Source organism: Palaemon carinicauda, chromosome 18, assembly GCF_036898095.1.
Source record: "Palaemon carinicauda isolate YSFRI2023 chromosome 18, ASM3689809v2, whole genome shotgun sequence".
Classification (NCBI taxonomy): domain Eukaryota; kingdom Metazoa; phylum Arthropoda; class Malacostraca; order Decapoda; family Palaemonidae; genus Palaemon; species Palaemon carinicauda.
The window spans coordinates 107,280,053-107,298,864 of record NC_090742.1 but is presented as its reverse complement, the minus strand read 5'-3'; the positions used below and the strand labels follow the sequence as shown (position 1 = coordinate 107,298,864).

Sequence of the window (18,812 nt, the reverse complement as noted above, 5' to 3'; positions counted from 1 at the left end):
ATATATATATATATATATATATATATATATATATATATATATATATGTGTGTGTGTGTGTGTATATATATATATATATATATATATATATATATATATATATATATATATGTGTGTGTGTGTGTGTGTGTGTGTGTGTGTGTGTGTGTGTGTACTTTGGAACATAATAGGATCATACCAAATCACGTGGACTCTTTTACATTACTAACAGTCGACCAAAAGAGTTCTAGAAACATCATCATGGTCTGTGCGCGATAAGTATGTATACAGATCGTCAATACTCTCTTTTTCTAAATTACGATTAACACTTTATCTTATAATTGATATCAAATTGTTAGTTACTTATCGTCAATATGAAAATCTCAGTTTGTAAAAAAAAGAAAATAAATCTTTTCATTTCTTCCTTCTTTGTTTGCTACTGTCTGAACCTTTGGTGCTTTGCCTTTTATTGAAAAGTGTCCTCAAAATTTTCAGTCTTTCACCATTTGATTTCTTTTTTGTGACTTTACTACATTCTTTGTCTTGAGTTTATTCTCTTTATTCTTCTGATCTCCCTTTTTTAATTTGCTCTTTTGCCGACTATTGCCCACTTTCTCGATAGATTTTCCACTTCCACTAACTAATTCCTTTACATGAATCATCGATTGTTCGCATGCTCTGCAAATATCACAAGCCCTCTTTAAATCCAAGTTTATTCCCAAACCAACAACTGACGGAGCTTCTCTCTTACAGAGAATACAATCTTATCACGGATCATTCGGTCAGATTCAGATTCACATTCATTCAAGTTTTAGGTTGAATATTATTCAAACTGATTAAATTTTATTCTATCAATCAGCTGCAATACTTAAACTTATCAATGTTAGCCGTGTTTGGAATAGGCCTAATCTCTTGAAGGAAGGATTATTATAGGATGTCTTAAGAGCTTAAGATCATTACGTTGTTATGAGTACTATTAGAAATTATTTCCATTATCAATATTATTATGTTCTTGTTGTGTAATCGCTCAGTCATATAAATGTCAGTAACGTAAATAAATTGTAAATTCCGTTGAAGCTAATACGCAGAAAGTAAATCTAATATGTTGTGTTCTTTTGTGGCATCAGAGAAATTTGATGTGGGAAAAGTCCTGCTACATGGAAGTTAGGAAGGTTCTCAAAGGTTGACGTGGCATTTATGATGGCAGTGACGTCATTTGAAGTGAGTCTCACTTCCGAAATTTCATTTAATCTCAATTAATAGGAATTTCTTTTAGAAACTGTTTTTATCAAGTTAGTAGGAATAATTCTAGTTACTTTCCATAGTATTATAAATACGTAAATCTGTATTACAAATAACTTTAACAAGAAGCATTTTTGGAAAATGACACGCGATCTAGTTTGAAACAAGCGAAGAAGGCAACCTTGCCCTTGGTCAGTCCATTGAATACTCATCTACGAAAGATAACTTCCCCTCGGTTCCTGAAAGTGAAAGGCTCTATTACCTCTGTTCTTGATTATTTCTAATCTCAATAAGTACTAGAAGTGTTTAAATCTAGTACCACTTTAAGAGATGGTCTGGTACACAATTAGCTGGAATCATTGACGATTGCTATTGTTGAATTACCTGCATAATTGATGTTTTTGTCATTGTCTTACGAAGCCTAATCCTTTTACGTAAGATGCTGTTAACGTCATCTTAAGAATTAATCTGTTGATCGAAACTAGTTTTATAATATAGTCCACTGCTTATGTCTGAAAGCAGCACCGAATTGTCTTTTGTGTTTCTTTAATTGATGACTTCATTATTCAAATTTCTCCAGAGTTATTACAGGTGAGTTTAGATCAACTTGTAAAGATTTGGACTATAAAATTTGTAAAGACTTATGTGCAAAGTAAAACCATTTGATACCAATTTATTACACTCTAGATTGTATAAAATTTGTAAAGTAAAATCTACTTGATACCGATTTATTGCACGAACTGATTTCTTGTAAGAGTATAAATTCTCTTTAAATGGGTAATAAAGTATATCTTTTATAAGCCATTTGTATTATTTAATCTTTTTACATTTTTGCATAACTGTTACCACCTCGAGCTCGGTTATTTCATTCTTAATACTATTATAGTCTCAGACCTAATGAACTCTGAGTTAGAGCATTTCAGAAATTTATTTTTGATACATAAAACAGCCAGAAATAATCCAACGAGCAGAAAATATAAATCATGAAATATTCACTTATATTCAGTGGAAAACTTCATAATCTTAGTTAAGATTATAAAAACACAATCTACTATTTATCTAAAGCCAAAGCTAAATTAATATCATAGACCCCGAGTTCAATAAGCCTAACACATAATGTCTTACTGATTTATAAACAAATCTTAACAACTTACATCTAAATATAAATATAGAATAGGAAGATACTAATACTCTGAACTGAAACAGTTATGATACTACAAGTTCCTTATAGAAAATCTTATTCCACAGGTAACTAAGGCACCATGTAAATATCGAAAAAAGAATACTTCACAATATTGTTTCTACTCTCAAACATTATGATTTCAACAACCGGATATCTGTGCATGTGCAGTACACCTTATTTTCTCACCTGTGTTTTCCACTCTTTAATATACAGCGGTAATCAGAAATTACTCTTTGATATACTGTGCAGCACTTTTACACTTACTTTTGACAAAGTTTTTCTTATTTCATAATCACTTTCCTTAAAACCACATTTCTATTCGTACAATCGGCTTTATAAAAAAAATCCAAAAAGACTCCATAAGTTCATTATTATGTTCATTAGACTTCTTTTTTTTCTAATAGTATGTTTCGATTTTGCACTCTAACAAAAGATAATCTATCGCACTCTCAACAGTTTTTCAAATGCCAGGAGACACCCAGGACTGGTGTCTCAAAGCAGCAACTGGGTAGGCCAACACTTATTATTCCCTTATTATTCCGGCAAAAGAAGAAATAATTATAGAAACGGGCAAAAATGGGAGGCAAATATATGTAAAATTTAAATCTTATGAAACAAAGCTATAACTACTTCATTCCTTCCTAATAAATTTGCCTCACATTGCCATCCCATTATTTTGTCTGACATGCACACTACATTCATATATTCATATAGCCTTATGTAACATTCATGCTCTGGCACAGTTTCACCATCATCTTATTCATAACTTTCATTTAGATTAATCTCACTAGCTTGTTTTATTTCATGCTTTCAGTCAAAATCTCACCAGAAGAGTCGTGCTCTCTCACTGGAAACATTAATAATTTGTTCTCTAATATTTACACTATTATTTCTCACATTCTTCTGCAATGATTTAGATTTCTTTTTCCTTTCAACTACAACTATCTATTTTCTCAAATGTTGGCCATATCCTCATTGCATTGATTTTTTTCCCTTTCATTTTCTAATATTCGTTCACAGGGTGCATACTCAAATACTCTGGTGGGTCTCTCCATTTGCGCAACTGATTATGATGTGGTCTTATTTCATTTATGCTTCCATCTTCATGCTCACATTTTAACAAATAACTTAACCCATTTGATCATACATTCTTTACATACCATGGACCTTCTAACTTCCTACTAACATTAATTTTTCCCCTTTCAACCACTTCTTTCAAAAACATTTTCTCCTACTTCATAATTTATAAACCTCGCAATTACTTTCCTCCACACTTTCCTTTCATCCTTAGATAATTTCATTTTTGGTCTTATGCACCTCTCGAAATTCATAAAAAACTTACATAAAGACATAATATTCTTATGCACAGTTACATTATAAACCCTTAAAGCTTTACCAGTAGGCTATACATTTCTCATTCATTCTCTTTTTTCTGTTTATAGAATTTTTAAGCATTTGTCTTGGTGACATTTTCCATTCTAATTCCCAGCAATTTTGATGAATAATTAAATCTCTGCGGAATAAGGTCTCGTTCATCCTGTTGGTTACCTTTAGGCTTCTTCGTCTATTCCTTCTCATACAAAAGTGCCTTTCATAAACCGCATGTATAATTGTCCTATTCCAGTGCATAGACATTCAAAGAATTTGTCTTATACATCATATTGCTTATCAATTATTCACTGTAAAACACTCAAATGAATAAGAGATTATCTATTTTATTTTTGAAAACCTGCAAGTAAGACAAGAAATTTATCTTACGTGGTAAATTACTAAAGATGTTAATGAGTCGAAAATACAATAAAAATATGGGGAAAATTGATAAAATGTTGAAAAAAGTCTTTCCCGTGGTTGTCCCCATATTATTGGTCGGCTGCCTGATACAACCTCTCCATTACTTTCTCTCCATGTCATTTTTCACCTTATCTCACCATCTAATTATCTGTCGCCCTCTCGTTCTTCACCCCCGTAACAGGTTCCTCCTAGGACCCCCTGACTATCCCCCCACCATCCATCCTTAGCACGTGCCCACACCATTTAAGTCGTGACACACTTATTATATATCTGTAATTTTCACTATGCCTGCCATTCTTCTTATTGCATTATTTTTCATTTTTTCAAGCAGTGATATCTCTATAATCCACTTCAATATTCTCATCTCTGTTCTCTCAATTGGTTTGCTTCCTTTCTTTGTCTTGGAGCCTAAGTTTCCGATCCATACAGTAACACTGGTCTTATAACTGTACTATAGATCACGACTTTCAACTTGATTGGCCTTTTTTTTTTATCACATATCACTCTAGCTACGTCTCTCCACTTCTCCCAGCATACTTTTATCCTATTATCAACTATAGCCTTACATCTTCCCTCCTGACTTACACGAAGAAGTGTCCACATGTTCCAATAAGATTCTAGTATGTTCCCTATGTATATATAAGGCTGATAACCGTGACTGTCCTCAACTCTGTTCATTTTAGTTAAATCCACATAATTCTCTTTTTGTATTTGCTGATATATTATAGAAGACTGTGTCTACCAAGAAATAGTAAACTACATGACAATTAATGTAGAATTGTCCATAATTTCTAAAGCGCCTTCTGATAGTCGATGACAGTGGCTCCTCAACATCCAGTCAGCCCTTTACTGTCTTTGCAGTCAGCATTGGCAATGTTTCATTAACTCTATCATCATCATCATCATCTCCTCCTACGCCTCTTGACGCAAGGGGCCTCAAAGGATTCATCTACTAAATTCATCTAAGGATAGCTAGTTCCTCGTGATGTGCAGTGCCTATTATTATTATTATTATTATTATTATTATTATTATTATTATTATTATCATTATTATTATTATTATTATTATTATTATTATTATTATTACTTGCTAAGCTACAACCCTAGTTGGAAAAGCAGGAAGCAATAAGCCCAAGGGCTCCAACAGGGAAAATAATCCAGTGAGGAATGGAAATAAGGAAAGACTATAAGAAGTTTAGGAAACAATAATAACACTAAAATAAATCTTTCATATATAAACTATAAAAACTTTGAAATAACAGGAGGAAGAGAAACAAGATAGAATAGTGTGCCCGAGTGTACCTTCAGCCAAGTGATCTCTAACCCAAGACAGTGGAAGACCATGGTACAGAGGCTAAGGCACTATCCAAAACTAGAGAACAATGGTCGATTTTGGAGCGTTCTTCTCCTAGAAGAGCTGTTTTACCACTACCAAGAGGAAAGTAGCCACTGAACCATTACAGTGCAGTGGTTAACGTTTTGAGAGAAGAAGAGTTGTTTGGTAATTTCTGTGTTGTCAAGTGTATGAGTAAAGAGGAGAATTTGTTAAGAATAGGCCAGACTATTCTGTGTATGTGTAGGCAAAGATGAAATGAGCCGTAACCAGAAAGAGGGATCCAATGTAGTATTATCTGGCCAGTCAAAGGAACCAATAACTCTCTAGTGGTAGTTTCTAACTAAGGCAAGTGACCCCTGCCAGTCCATACTAATTACAGTAAGATCATCCGTCAGGCATCAAGAATAGAAACCGAGGAACATTTTGTCTATCATCTTAAACCCAATCTGTCACCCTGCTGCAAGTGACTTCATCGTGATATAGGGGGCATTTCGCCCACACCCGAAGTTCTCGTATACTCCACCAGATTGCTCATCTGCTTATTTAACCCGGGGTAAACATGGATTGCTAAGATTTACGGCCTAGTAAGGTACTTTAACTCTATACAATTTTAAAATAATCTTTAAAATCACTTTTGAAAAACACGTTTATTCTGCTTATTCGTCAACTGCACAAAAAAGTTGCTTTATTGAGAAATCTTTCAAGATTTTCAGTGATCGATCTGTTCAGAAGTGTTTTATTCTCTCATTCTACCTTGTTTCGAGTATTGTTTTCCTGTCTGGTCTTCACCTGCTGACTCTCATTTTAATTTGTTGGACAGGAACTTATTGTCTATTAAATTTCTTATTCCTGATCTTGATATCAATCTCTGGCACCGTCGTTCAATTAGTTTGTTATGCATGTTAAATAAGATTTTTCATAATTTTGAATACCCTTTGCATTTAGATCTTCCCAGACAGTACTATCTTGTACGTAATACTATATGTATGCACTAAGCAGTTCAAACAACCATGCCATTTCCATCAAAAGGTTCAATACTACACAGTGTTGTAGATGTTTTATTCCATCAATGACCAGATTGGGGAATGATCTTCCTAATCAGGCAGTTTAGAGTTGGCGAGTAGGCGCCAGGGCCCGGCCAGACCAAGCACGGCTAGCGGCGAGGTTAGCGGCAAGAGGCTCCCGCGGCAAATTGAAACCTTATCTTATGTAGGTGGCCAGATAGGAGGTGCGGGAAGCCTCAAGCCGCTGCAGTTGCCGCCAGACTATGTTTCATGTTTTTAAAAATCGCGGCGGTTCGAGCGTCTTCACCCAAGATTACGCCATTTTCATCAGTTCCTGAAGGGGTACGCGTTCAGTTGTTCGTTCCCAGCCATAACTAATCAACAATTTATTGGGATGCGTTTCGGAGGGCAAAAATAAATAAAATAAATGGAAGTTACGGCAATCAACTGCAAATGGACGGTAACAAAATAGTGGGTAGGCCTACGCCTTTTTGTGTTTGCAACCTATTTAATCACCATTTAGTTGTATATATATATATATATGTATATATATATATATATATATATATATATATATATATATATATATATATATATATATATATATAAGATATAGAGAAATTTCAAATGTGAAAAGAATCGTATGTACATTTAAACAATATATCTTATGCAAATGCTAGTTAATTCTGGAATGAAAGGGACAATGATTTTTTGTGAACTCTATCATATTTGAAGCAATTATAATACCTGGTAAGAGAGAGATTGAGGTTGTCTATAGTTCGACGTTTGTTTTTTGAGCCTGAATTCAGGAAGGATGTTACCATCAAAGAATCACAAGACTTGTGAAATATGCAGATATTCATTAAATCTGTCGCCGTACAAACGAGACTGGCAACATTAATTTCAAAATTAACTTATTTTCCCTCCTCTGTTTATTAAAATCGTGAATCCAGACTCTTGTGTAATTTATAGTTCAGATTAAAATAACGATTTTCAATCGGAAGTAATTTCCTACTCAAACACCATCGTCATGTTTACGAGGAAGGCTATCTTTGAAAGCTGGAACTGGGAGTGAAGAAGGCAAGAGAGGTGTGGCGGTTCTGCTGTGGCCACCCAACATTTTGTCACTGGTTTGCCGCCCGAGTCATGCCGCTAACCTCGCCGCTCATCGCGCTTGGTCTGGCCGAGCCCTCTCCGAGTGAAGATATGTTTTGCGCGGAGCTCTGTTCACCACTCGCCCTGAGCCGTGCTTTTAGTTTGCGTTTTTCGTTTATAGAACCAATGAAAAGATATTAGTTTATTTTATGGAAAAACTAAAGTGAGAAGAAATAGTACATCATGTCTGCCCTGACTCCCAGTACTGTCCTAAATGTCAAACCACAGACAGAGATGCAAAGAAGCGGATAGGATGTGATTGCAACAGGTACTATCATAAGTGTCTATAGTGACAAGCATCAAACTTGAAATTGATATGCCCATACTGTGTTGATGAAGCCAGAACAGTTAAGTTACATATATTAGAATAGGAGGAGCAATTGCGAGTGAGGGACCATGCTTTCAGTGCACAAGAGGCTAGAATTGACGAAATGGAAAAACAAGTTGTGGAGCTTAGCGCACACACAGCAAATTCCACCCAGACCACTGACCTCACTGAGAAAGTTGATAATCTATCAATTAACATTGAATCAATTAAGGAATCACTTCATACACTAATGGGCCCAAAATCAGAGAAAACAACTTACGCCGACAAAGTATAGGAAAAGAATCTACTGGTAATAAGATCACCAAATAAAACAACTAAAATTACTGTCAGAAAAAAATGAGGTCGAACACACACTTAAAGACATTCCAATACTTAATACGAGTCAACCTCAAATAGAAATGTTGTTGTAAACTTTGCAAATGAGGAGATCAGAAAGGAAGCAGCAAACAAAATTCAGACAATGGTTGTCGATACTAAGACGAGAACAATTGGAAAATTAGAGCCAAAAGTAATGTTTAAAATTATGAAAATATCGTTACCTGGACCAAAACCAAAATATAGAAGGGAAGATAAGTGTGGCACTGAAGAAAAATGGTGCAGGTAGGACTACCTACTGTGTGTTGAAATGTGATCCTGAAATTCGGAGGGCTATTCTGGATACCGGGGACAAAGTTATGTTATGGTGAGGTACTTACATACGTGATAGGTACCACGTGATCACCTGTTACCACTGTCAGAGGTATGGACATCTTTAAAAAGATTGCAAGTCTAAGAATGATGATAAAGTCTGCGGGAAATGTTCAGGAAAAATATCCAACAAGGAGTGTAATTTGCAAATGTTATAGTGTATTAACTGCACAAAGTTGAACAAACCAAATGACCATATAGTAAATTCAAGAAATTGCAAAGCTTTTGACTTGGAATTTAAAAGACTAGCAGAAAATATTGATCTTGGATACTAAGGACGTCATAAACTGTGGCTATGTAAATATACAATCTGTGTGATAAAACTATTCAAATTCGAGAATTGATAAACGGGGAATATCTGGACATACTATCATTATCTCAAACATGGTTAAATAACTTTTAAAAGGCTAAGATCACTGAAATGACCCCCGACACACCTTTCACATTCCGAGTGAGGGTGTGTCAGGAGAGGGTGTCGGGCTCTTCATTCATAAAAGTTACTCAAATCTCAAAATGTTAAAAAGAACTAGAGTAACAAGCTTTGAATATATAGAAATGAACTTTACGCAAAAAAACAGAAAAAAAATATCCATTGTAACAGTTTACAAACCTCTGAGAACAAATGCCAGTATCTTCTTTGAAGAATTCGGTAAACTCATTGGGATGATTATCCTGAAGAAAAATTAATTAGTTATTTGTGGAGTCTTCAATCTTTGGATGGATGACACATCAGATCCTGATTCTTTAGCATTTAGTGTGTTATTGGAATCATATCAATTGGTGAATAATGTTGACTGTGCAACTGCTTCAACTTGGCATACGTTGGACCTAGTTTTCAGTGATGGAATGAATAAAATTTTGTCTGACATAAATGTAGAAGAGAAATGCACGATCTCCCCAGTACACAAACATATTACGTTCAGACTTCCTCTACAGAAACATGCAGTGGTGAAGAAAATAATCTTTAGAAATAAATCAAACTTCTCTCCTACTGTATTTATATAAGTCACAAAGAAAAAGAATGATGCTATCAACATTCCCTGCGATCGTGATAACCAGTGCTTGTTGTGAGCTATCTGTGTTAACTGCCTTACGAGTACAGTACTCATAACAGAGTGAGTAAAGGTAAATACAATTCCATATATTTGTCCACTAATGGAAAAGACTATAATTATTAAAGACCAATTTCCTTAGTTTGATGGTGAGACTTTGGAGAAAAAGAGGGTGTAAGGACATCGCTCCCTCCGTCGTCCAGCATTCTCATCGAATTCTCCATTTCATTTAAATTCTCCTTTTGCCACACTGTGGCTAACTGTATATATTTGTTCCGCTCCCTCAGAACTACAATTTCATGTATTTATCATTTCGCTATATATTTCTATTGACTTGTATTTCAAGTATTTGTACGTGTGAAAAAAACACACATTTTGTGGCGGTTGGTTCAAGCCAGATTGGCCCCAGCGCGCATGCTACATTGCCGTACGCACTTTGTATTATATTCTCGTACCTGTTTGAATAAACCATCAGTTGTTGTTGGTGATAGCTCGTCTCACTGTCCTTACAACTGGTGACCCCGGAGTTGAAGTAGCATAAGCAGTTTTGGCTTTGCCATTAACGGACTTATTACGGCTGTGCTACCTTCTTTTACTCCGTTACCTTAGGCGTGAGCTTCGGCCTTTGGTGTTCCTACACCTCGGTGCGTTTGTAAGGCAGTAGGATGAGCTTAACCGACATCTCAACTTCCCACCTCTTCACCGACTCGTTGACTGACCACAATGGCGGATTCAACCCGCCCATCACGCCCAACGGCCTCGCCTCCACACCTAAAGTCAAACTACCGCCGTTTTCTCAACACAACACCGCTTCCTGATTCCTGAAAGCAGATGTATTCTTCCGAGTCACTACGCTCAGCGACTCCTGCGCCAAGGCCAACATCGTTCTCACCTCCATCCCAGAGGAGGTATTCGACAAGATTTCCCCATGGCTCGACGCCCAGGCTGGTCAAGTTTCCTACGACGACCTGAGAATGAAACTAATCGGTATCTACTCACTCTCCGTTTCAGCAAAGGCACAGAAAGTCCTGGATCTCGCCGGCAAACCCATGGGTGACACCTCTCCTGTCGAGGCGTGGGACGAGTTGACCGGCCTGCTAATGCTTCCCGAGACCGACAGCAACAGCCGACGGCGCGAGATTAGCCTAGCTCGCGAGATTTTCCTTCGACGCCTGCCTCAGGACGTAAGGGCCCAATTGACGACACGCTTCCGATGAACGAACTCCTGTTGAAGGCTCAGCAGCTCCACGAGGCCTCCAAAGCATCCCGCCTAGGGGCATCATCAGTATCGTCTTCGTTCTCCTCCTTCAGCTGCTCTTCCATAGACTCTTCAGCAACGCCTCCTGACGACGACGACGAGATCAACGCTCTGGCAAGGAGGAAACCACCGCAACCGACACGTCCGGGCCCTAGGCCTAATCCAGCGTCTTGTTTCTACCATCAGCAGTTCGGCAGCGACGCCAAGAAATGTAGGGCACCATGCAATTTCCCTAGAAGATGACGCCAGAAGAAACCACCTACCAACATCGCAGCTGCAGGAGACCAAAGCAAGAATGGTTTCTATATCCTCGACACCGTCTCCAACCATAGACTCATGGTCGACACCGGCGCTATGCAGTCAACGTTCCCGCCGTCACAAGCCGACCTAGACCGTGGTCCCAGCAAAGACGCCCCCTCGCTCGTCGCCGCCAACGGGTCTCCCATACTGTGTTATGGGACTAGGGTCCTCAGGATATCTATCATGGGCCGTTCGTATTCCTGGCCCTTCGCCCCCTCCTCGGTGCAGATTTCCTCGCTCACCACGGACTACTCGTCGACGTTGCTGGGAAACGCCTCATCGACACAGGAACCTACCGGTCCCGTGCCCTAAGAACCGGCCCTGCCAGAATGTCCGTATCCGCTGTAATGAGGCAGCCCTACGCCGACCTTCTGCAAGAATTTCCTGACATTTTCAAGCCCGAGCTCCACCAATCGCCAGGATCCCCCTCCAAGCACGGGATCTACCACCACATCGCAACGACGGGACCTCCTGCACTCGCCAAATTCCGCCGCCTCCCGCCCCAGAAGCTGAGGGACGCCAAACGCGCCTTTGAGGATATGGAACGCATGGGTATCTGTAAGAAAGCATCGAGCCCCTGGGCATCTCCCCTACTCATGGTAAAGAAGCCTGACGGGACCTGGAGACCTTGCTGCGACTACAGGCGCCTCAACCTCATCACAACGCCCGACCACTACCCTCTGCCCAACATGCAAGACCTGACGAATGCGTTGCATGCCGCGAAATACTTCACCAAGATGGACCTTCTCAATTCTTACTTCCAGGTCCCCGTATTTTCAGAGGACATTCCGAAAACTGCCATTGTGACACCGTTCGGATCTTACACCTTCGCATACTCAACCTTCGGTCTACGCAATGCGGGGGCGACCTTCCAACGCCTAATGGATAGCATCCTGGGCGACCTACCATTCTGCATCTACTACGTCGACAACATCCTGATATTCTCGAAAACCAAGGAGGAACACTGGAGGCACGTCCGCGCCGTCCTCAAACGCCTGCAGGAGAATGGCCAGGTCGTACGTTTCGACAAATGCATGTTCGGCGCCGAAGGAGTGGACTTTCTTAGTCATCGCGTGTCCTTGAGTGGGGTAAAACCCATGACAACCAAAGTGGACGCCACCAGAAAGTTCCCGACACCTACGACCACCCGCCAACTTCAGGAGTTCCTGGGGATGGTCAATTACTACAGGCGCTTCATCCCCAACATCGCACAGACCCTCACACCCCTCGACGACGTCCTGAAGGGAAAGGCGAAGAAACTTGAGTGGGGTTCCCCACAACAACACGTGTTCACCCGGACAAAGGACGCCCTCGCAAACGCCACCAGCCTGGCTTACCTCGACGACAACGCCCCTCTGCGACTGACGACCGACGCCAGCAACATCGCCTGTGGGGCTGTGCTGGAACAGCTCGTCGATGGTTCTCCTCGACCATTGGCATTCTTCAGCAGAAAACTGAAACCCGCCAAAACAAGATACAGCACCTTCGACAGGGAGCTCCTCGCCGTCTACCTCGCCGTCCGCCACTCCAGGCACATCCTGGAGGGCACACCCTTCACCATCGCGACGGACCATCAACCCCTTGTACACGCCTCCACAAAATCGACAGACGCATGGTCATCCTGACAACAACGTCACCTCGCATCAATCGCCGAATTCGGGTGCACCATAAGCTACGTTCCCGGAAAGAAAAACCCAGTCGCAGACGCCCTTTCAAGGATTGAAATCGACGCAATCCACCTGGGAATTGACTACGCCAACCTCACATCCGAACAGCGCACCAACTTAGAGGCACAGGATCACCTGACTGGGCCATCTGCACTCAAGATAACTGCAATTCCCCTCGGGCCAGCAGGAGTAACTATCCTCTGTGACACCAGCACCGACTGCCCACGTCCCTGGATTCAGGCTCCCTGCAGAAGAAAAATATTCGACATCATCCATGGACTTTCACACCCCTCGGGAGGCACCACTGCTCGCCTCCTGTCTGAAAAGTTCATCTGGCCAGGGATCAAAAAGGACGCCTGGGAATGGGTGAAGACATGCATCAATTGCCAGACCAGCAAGATCAGCCGTCACACCGAATCGGGGATAGGTGATTTTCCCCAACCGAAAAGACGTTTCGGTCACATCCACATCGACGTCGTGGGACCTTTGCCGCCTTCGGGATCTGCTCGCTACCTGCTGACAATCATCGATCGCTCCACGAGGTGGTTGGAAGCATCACCGATGACCAAAGCTACAACCCAATCATGCGCCGAAGCCCTTTTGTCAAGCTGGGTGAGCAGATTTGGCTTTCCTGATGACATCACGACGGACAGAGGCCCCGCTTTCCTGTCAGAGATATGGCTCGCTCTGGCAAACCTGATGGGAACGACACTCCACAGCAGCACGGCATACAACCCCGCAGCAAACGGCATGGTCAAACGAACTCATCGCGCCCTCAAGGCGTCCCTGATGGCGAGCTGCACCGACGGGGACTGGAAATCACGACTTCCTTGGGTACTCCTCGGCCTTCGCACCGCCCCTCATGCAGATGGCGAGCCATCGCCCGCTGAAAAGGTTTACGGAGAGGCGCTCGCAGTTCCCGGCGAATTCTTTCCCACATCAACCGACGACACGCAGCTGGATCATCTTATGGACATCGCCAGGAAGTTCAGGCCATGTCTTAAAACTTACCAGGACAGAACTCAGCATTTCAAGCCGAGGAACCTAGACGACTGCGGGTATCTTTTCGTCCGTGTCGACGCTCATCGACAGCCGCTAACCAGACCCTATCGAGGCCCCTACCGAATAATCAAGAAAACAACGAAAGCCTTCCTTCTCGACGTGCATGGCCAAGAGGACTGAGTTTCAATAGACCGCGTAAAACTGGCGTTTCTCGAAGGAAGCGACACTGCCTCCGCGGGACCTGGCAGATCCAGAGTGCCACCTCAAAACAAGGCGCCTAATGAGAAGAAAAGCAACAAACGACGACGAGAGGTAGCGATCCATACGCCGACCGCCGACGCGCCCCTTCGTTCAAGAACAAAAGGAATCCTCCAACGCCCGAAACGATACGAAGACTAGCCTCATAAGCCTTCTACGCCGCCTGATGTCTTGGGGGGGGAGTACTTGTAAGGACATCGCTCCCTCCGTCGTCCAGCATTCTCATCAAATTCTCCATTTCATTTAAATTCTCCTTTCGCCACACTGTGGCTAACTGTATATATTTGTTCCGCTCCCTCAGTGCTACAATTTCATGTATTTATCATTTCTCTACATATTTCTATTGACTTGTATTTCAAGTATTTGTACGTGTGAAAAAACACACATTTTGTGGCGGTTGGTTCAAGCCAGATTGGCCCCAGCGCGCATGCTACATTGCCGTCCGCACCTTGTATTATATTCTCGCACCTGTTTGAATAAACCGTCAGTTGTTGTTGGTGATAGCTCGTCTCACTGTCCTTACACGGGAAAAGACACAAAGAAAGAAAGTGGAATCGTTTAAAAACTGAAAGTACTTGGGTAGAATACAAAACTGCAATATGCCAATATAACTACCTACTAAAAAGGAAAAATAGATAAATACTATAAGAGAAACATCTGCCAAGCAGCAACAGACATAAGTAAGTTATACCGTCTCCTAAATAGTATAATGAGAAAGTAAATGAAAAAAGACTACCAGAAGGGTACAGCGACCAGGAACTAGCAAATAAGCCTAATTTTCTAGTATTCTTTACAAACAAAATTGAAAATATAACTAGGTCATTTGTGAATAATAAACATCAGATGAACGCTACACCAGATACACAGATAAAATTGATGAGATTTTACAACATAACCTAAGATGATATCACCAGAATTATCAAGAAAGAGAAGAAAACCAACTGTGCGATTGACCCAATGACAATATCTGAAGTAGCTGGAGGAAGTAACTTTTCTAGTCTATCCGAAATAATTACAAGAATAGCAAATGTAAACATCGGTAAGTGTAAATTCCCAAATTCAGATAAAAATGGCTATAATTACACCGTCTCTGAAAAGTGCCTTAGATAATTAGGAATTAAACTCATATAGACATATTTCGAATCTATGCTTTGTCTCAATAGAGCTAGAATACCGGTGTAAAGGTGTCACCCAGTGAAGACGTGTTTAGCTCGAAGCTTCGTTCACCACTCGCCCTGATCCGTGTTTTTAGCTTGTGTTTCTCGTTTATAAAACCAATGAAAAATATATTAGTTGATTTTATGGAAAGACTAAAGTGAGAAGAAGTAGTACATCATGTCTGCCCTGACTCCCAGTACTGTCCTAAACGTCAAACCACGGATAGAGATGCAAAGAAGTGGATAGGATGCGATTGCAACAGGTACTATCATAAGTGTGTGTCTATAGTGACAAGCATCAAACTTGAAATGGATATGCCCATACTGTGTTGATGAAGCCAGAATAGGTAAGTTACTTGTTTTAGAATTGGGGGAGCAATTGAGAGTGATGGACCATGCTTTCATTGCACAAGAGGCGAGATTTGATCAAATGTTAAAACCAAGTTGTGGAGCTTAGCGCAAACACAGCAAATTCCACCCAGACCACTGACCTCACTGAGAAAGATGATAATCTATCAATTAACATTGAATCGATTAAGGAATCACTTCAAACACTAATGGGCTCAAAATCAGATAAAACAACATACGCCGACAAAGTATAGGAAAAGAATCTACTGGTAATTAGATCACCAAATAAAACAACTGAAATTACTGACAGAAAAAAATAAGGTCGATCACACACTTAAAGATATTCCAATACTTAATACGAGTCAACCTCAAATAGAAATGTTGTTGTAAACTTTGCAAATGAGGAGATCAGAAAGGAAGCAGCAAACAAAATTCAGACAATGGTTGTCGACACTGAAACGAGAGAAAAAAGGAAAATTATAGCCAAAAATAATAATATGCAATGTTTACAAAGATAAAGATGAAGTAGTAAATGCCTTGGTTCAAAGAAATCGTTACTTGGACCAAAACCAAATATTGAAGGGAAGATAAGTTTGGCACTGAAGAAAAATGCTGCAGTGGGGCTACCCATCATGTATTGAAATGCGATCCTGAATTTCGGAGGGCTTTTCATGATAATCGGGGCAAAATTATGTTACGATGGGTACTTAGACGTGATCGGTACCACGTGATCACCTGCTAACACTGTCAGAGGTATGGACATCTTTAAAAAGATTGCAAGTCTAAGAATGGTGATAACGTCTGCGGGAAATGTTCAGGAAAACACTCCACCAGGGAGTGTAAATATTATTATTATTATTATTATTATTATTATTATTATTAGTATTATTATTATTATTATTATTATTATTATTATTATTATTACTTGCTAAGCTACAACCCTAGTTGGAAAAGCAGGATGCTACATCCCGGGGCCCCAACAGGGAAAATAGCCAAGTGAGAAAATGAAACAAGGAAAAATAAAGTATTTCAAGAACAGTAACAACATTATAGAATAAATATTTCCAAAATAAACTATAAAAAAAAATTAACAAAACAAGAGGAAGAGAAATTAGATAGAATAGTGTGCCCGAGTGTACCCTCAAGCAAGAGAACTCTAACCCAAAACAGTGGGAGACCATGGTACAGAGGTTATTGCACTACCCAAGATGAGAGAAAAATAGTTTGATTTTGGAGTGTCCTTCTCCTAAAAGAGCAAATGCCAAAGCGTATAAACTGCACAATATTAAACAAACCAAATGACCAAATAGTAAATTCAAGAAATTGTAAAGCTTTTGACTTGGAATTGAAAAAAATAACAGAAAACATTGATCATGGATACTAAGGACGTCATAAATTGTGGCTATGTAAATATACAATCTGTGTGTGATAAAACTATTCAAATTTGAGAATTGATAAACGGGGAATATTTGGACATACTATCATTATTTGAAACATGGCTAAATAACTTTTAAAAGGCTAAGATCACTGAAATGACCCCCCCCCCCCCCCACACACACACCTTTCACAAAAAAAAAAAAAAAAAGAAATAGCCATTGTAACAGTTTACAAACATCCTAGAACAAATGCCTGTATCTTCTTTAAAGAATTCATTGAACTCATTGAGATGATTATCATGAAGAAAAAATAATTAGTTATTTGTAGATACTTTAATCTTTGGATGGATGACGCATCAGATCCTGATTCTTTAGCATTTAGCGTGTTATTGGAGTCATATCAAATGGTGAATTATGTCGACTGTAAAGCTACTTTATCTGAACGAACAAGATAAAATGACAGTGGAGGTCCTGTAGAGAGTGGGGATCCCTTGCTGTATTGGACCGGAAAAACAGCCGTCAAAGTAAGTAGGTATGTAATTTTTGAACAACTAGTCTGTCACTTAGAAGAAATAGACGCGTTGCCAGACAACCAGTCTGCTTACAGAAAATTATACTCTACGGAGACATCCATCTGTTCTGTTGTAAGTGGTATGCTGGAAATGATGGATGAAAATAAATGTGGTACTTTAATATTACTCAATCTTAGTGTTGCTTCAGATACAGTTGTGTATGAACTGTTACTAAGTGATTTACGGTCCATCGGTGTTGAAGATGAAGCTTTCGAATACCTGAAAGACAACTTGATTGGCAGAAATTACGGAGTGCAAATTGGAAACTCTTATTCATCACATGAACCTTTAAACAGAGGGGTACCTCAGGGGAGTGTACTTGGCCCAATCTTATTCTGCATCTATAGCCTACCATTAGTCTATCGAACATACTGCAAAGGCATGGTGGGAAGTTCTAACTATTTGCGAATGATTCACTATTTTACTTCTCCATAAATGGTATAGACGACACTACTGAAACTCTAAACAGAATCCTTGATAGTGTTAGTGAATGGATGACAACCAAACAACTAAAATCACATGAGAACAGAGTAAGAGACTTAAGTGGTATTCAAATAAACATAAATAACGACTCGGTCCCGATATCTAGTATAGCTCATGACCTGGGCGTATTTCTTGACTGTAACTTGTCTCTCAATGCCCAAATAAACAATGTTGTAAAAACTGTTGGTTATCATCTCAGAAACATTGTTTTAAAAAAAAAGTACCTAGATGATTATTCTGTAAAGAAACCTGTGATGAACCGTGTTATTACCAGGATTGACTACTGCAACTACATCTATTACAATTTACAAAAAGTACAATTAAGAAATTACAAAACATAATGAACAGAGGAGCAAGACTGATGAAAGGTGTCCCACCTAGAGAAAGGACCACCCCTATACTGATTGATTTACACTGGCTGTCGATTAAAGCGAGAATTGAATTTAAGATATGCACAATAACTTACCAAGTTATCAGAACCGGTCGTCCAAAATATCCAAGAGAATTGCTACATATTTGGGCAGCTAGCAAATCGTGTTGATAGGAGAATAGTTACAGGTGGTTTCAAAGTATTGGAACCTAGATGTATGTCTACCGTAGGCTCTAGACTAGAGACTTTAAATATGCGGCCCCGA

At 39.7% G+C, this 18,812-nt stretch overlaps 1 protein-coding gene across 1 annotated transcript in view; it reads right to left on the bottom strand.

Moving 5' to 3' along the window:
* Ndfip (Nedd4 family interacting protein) overlaps positions 1–12,384 on the bottom strand; it is a 132,550-nt gene extending 120,166 nt beyond the window's left edge. Inside the window, exons 1-2 of the mRNA XM_068391815.1 lie at positions 12,221–12,384; positions 9,315–9,376 (exon numbers count right to left, since the gene is read on the bottom strand). Coding sequence (XP_068247916.1) covers positions 9,315–9,376; positions 12,221–12,384 — 226 coding nt within the window. The remainder of the gene's footprint in view (positions 1–9,314; positions 9,377–12,220) is intronic.
* Positions 12,385–18,812: the final 6,428 nt, after the last annotated feature.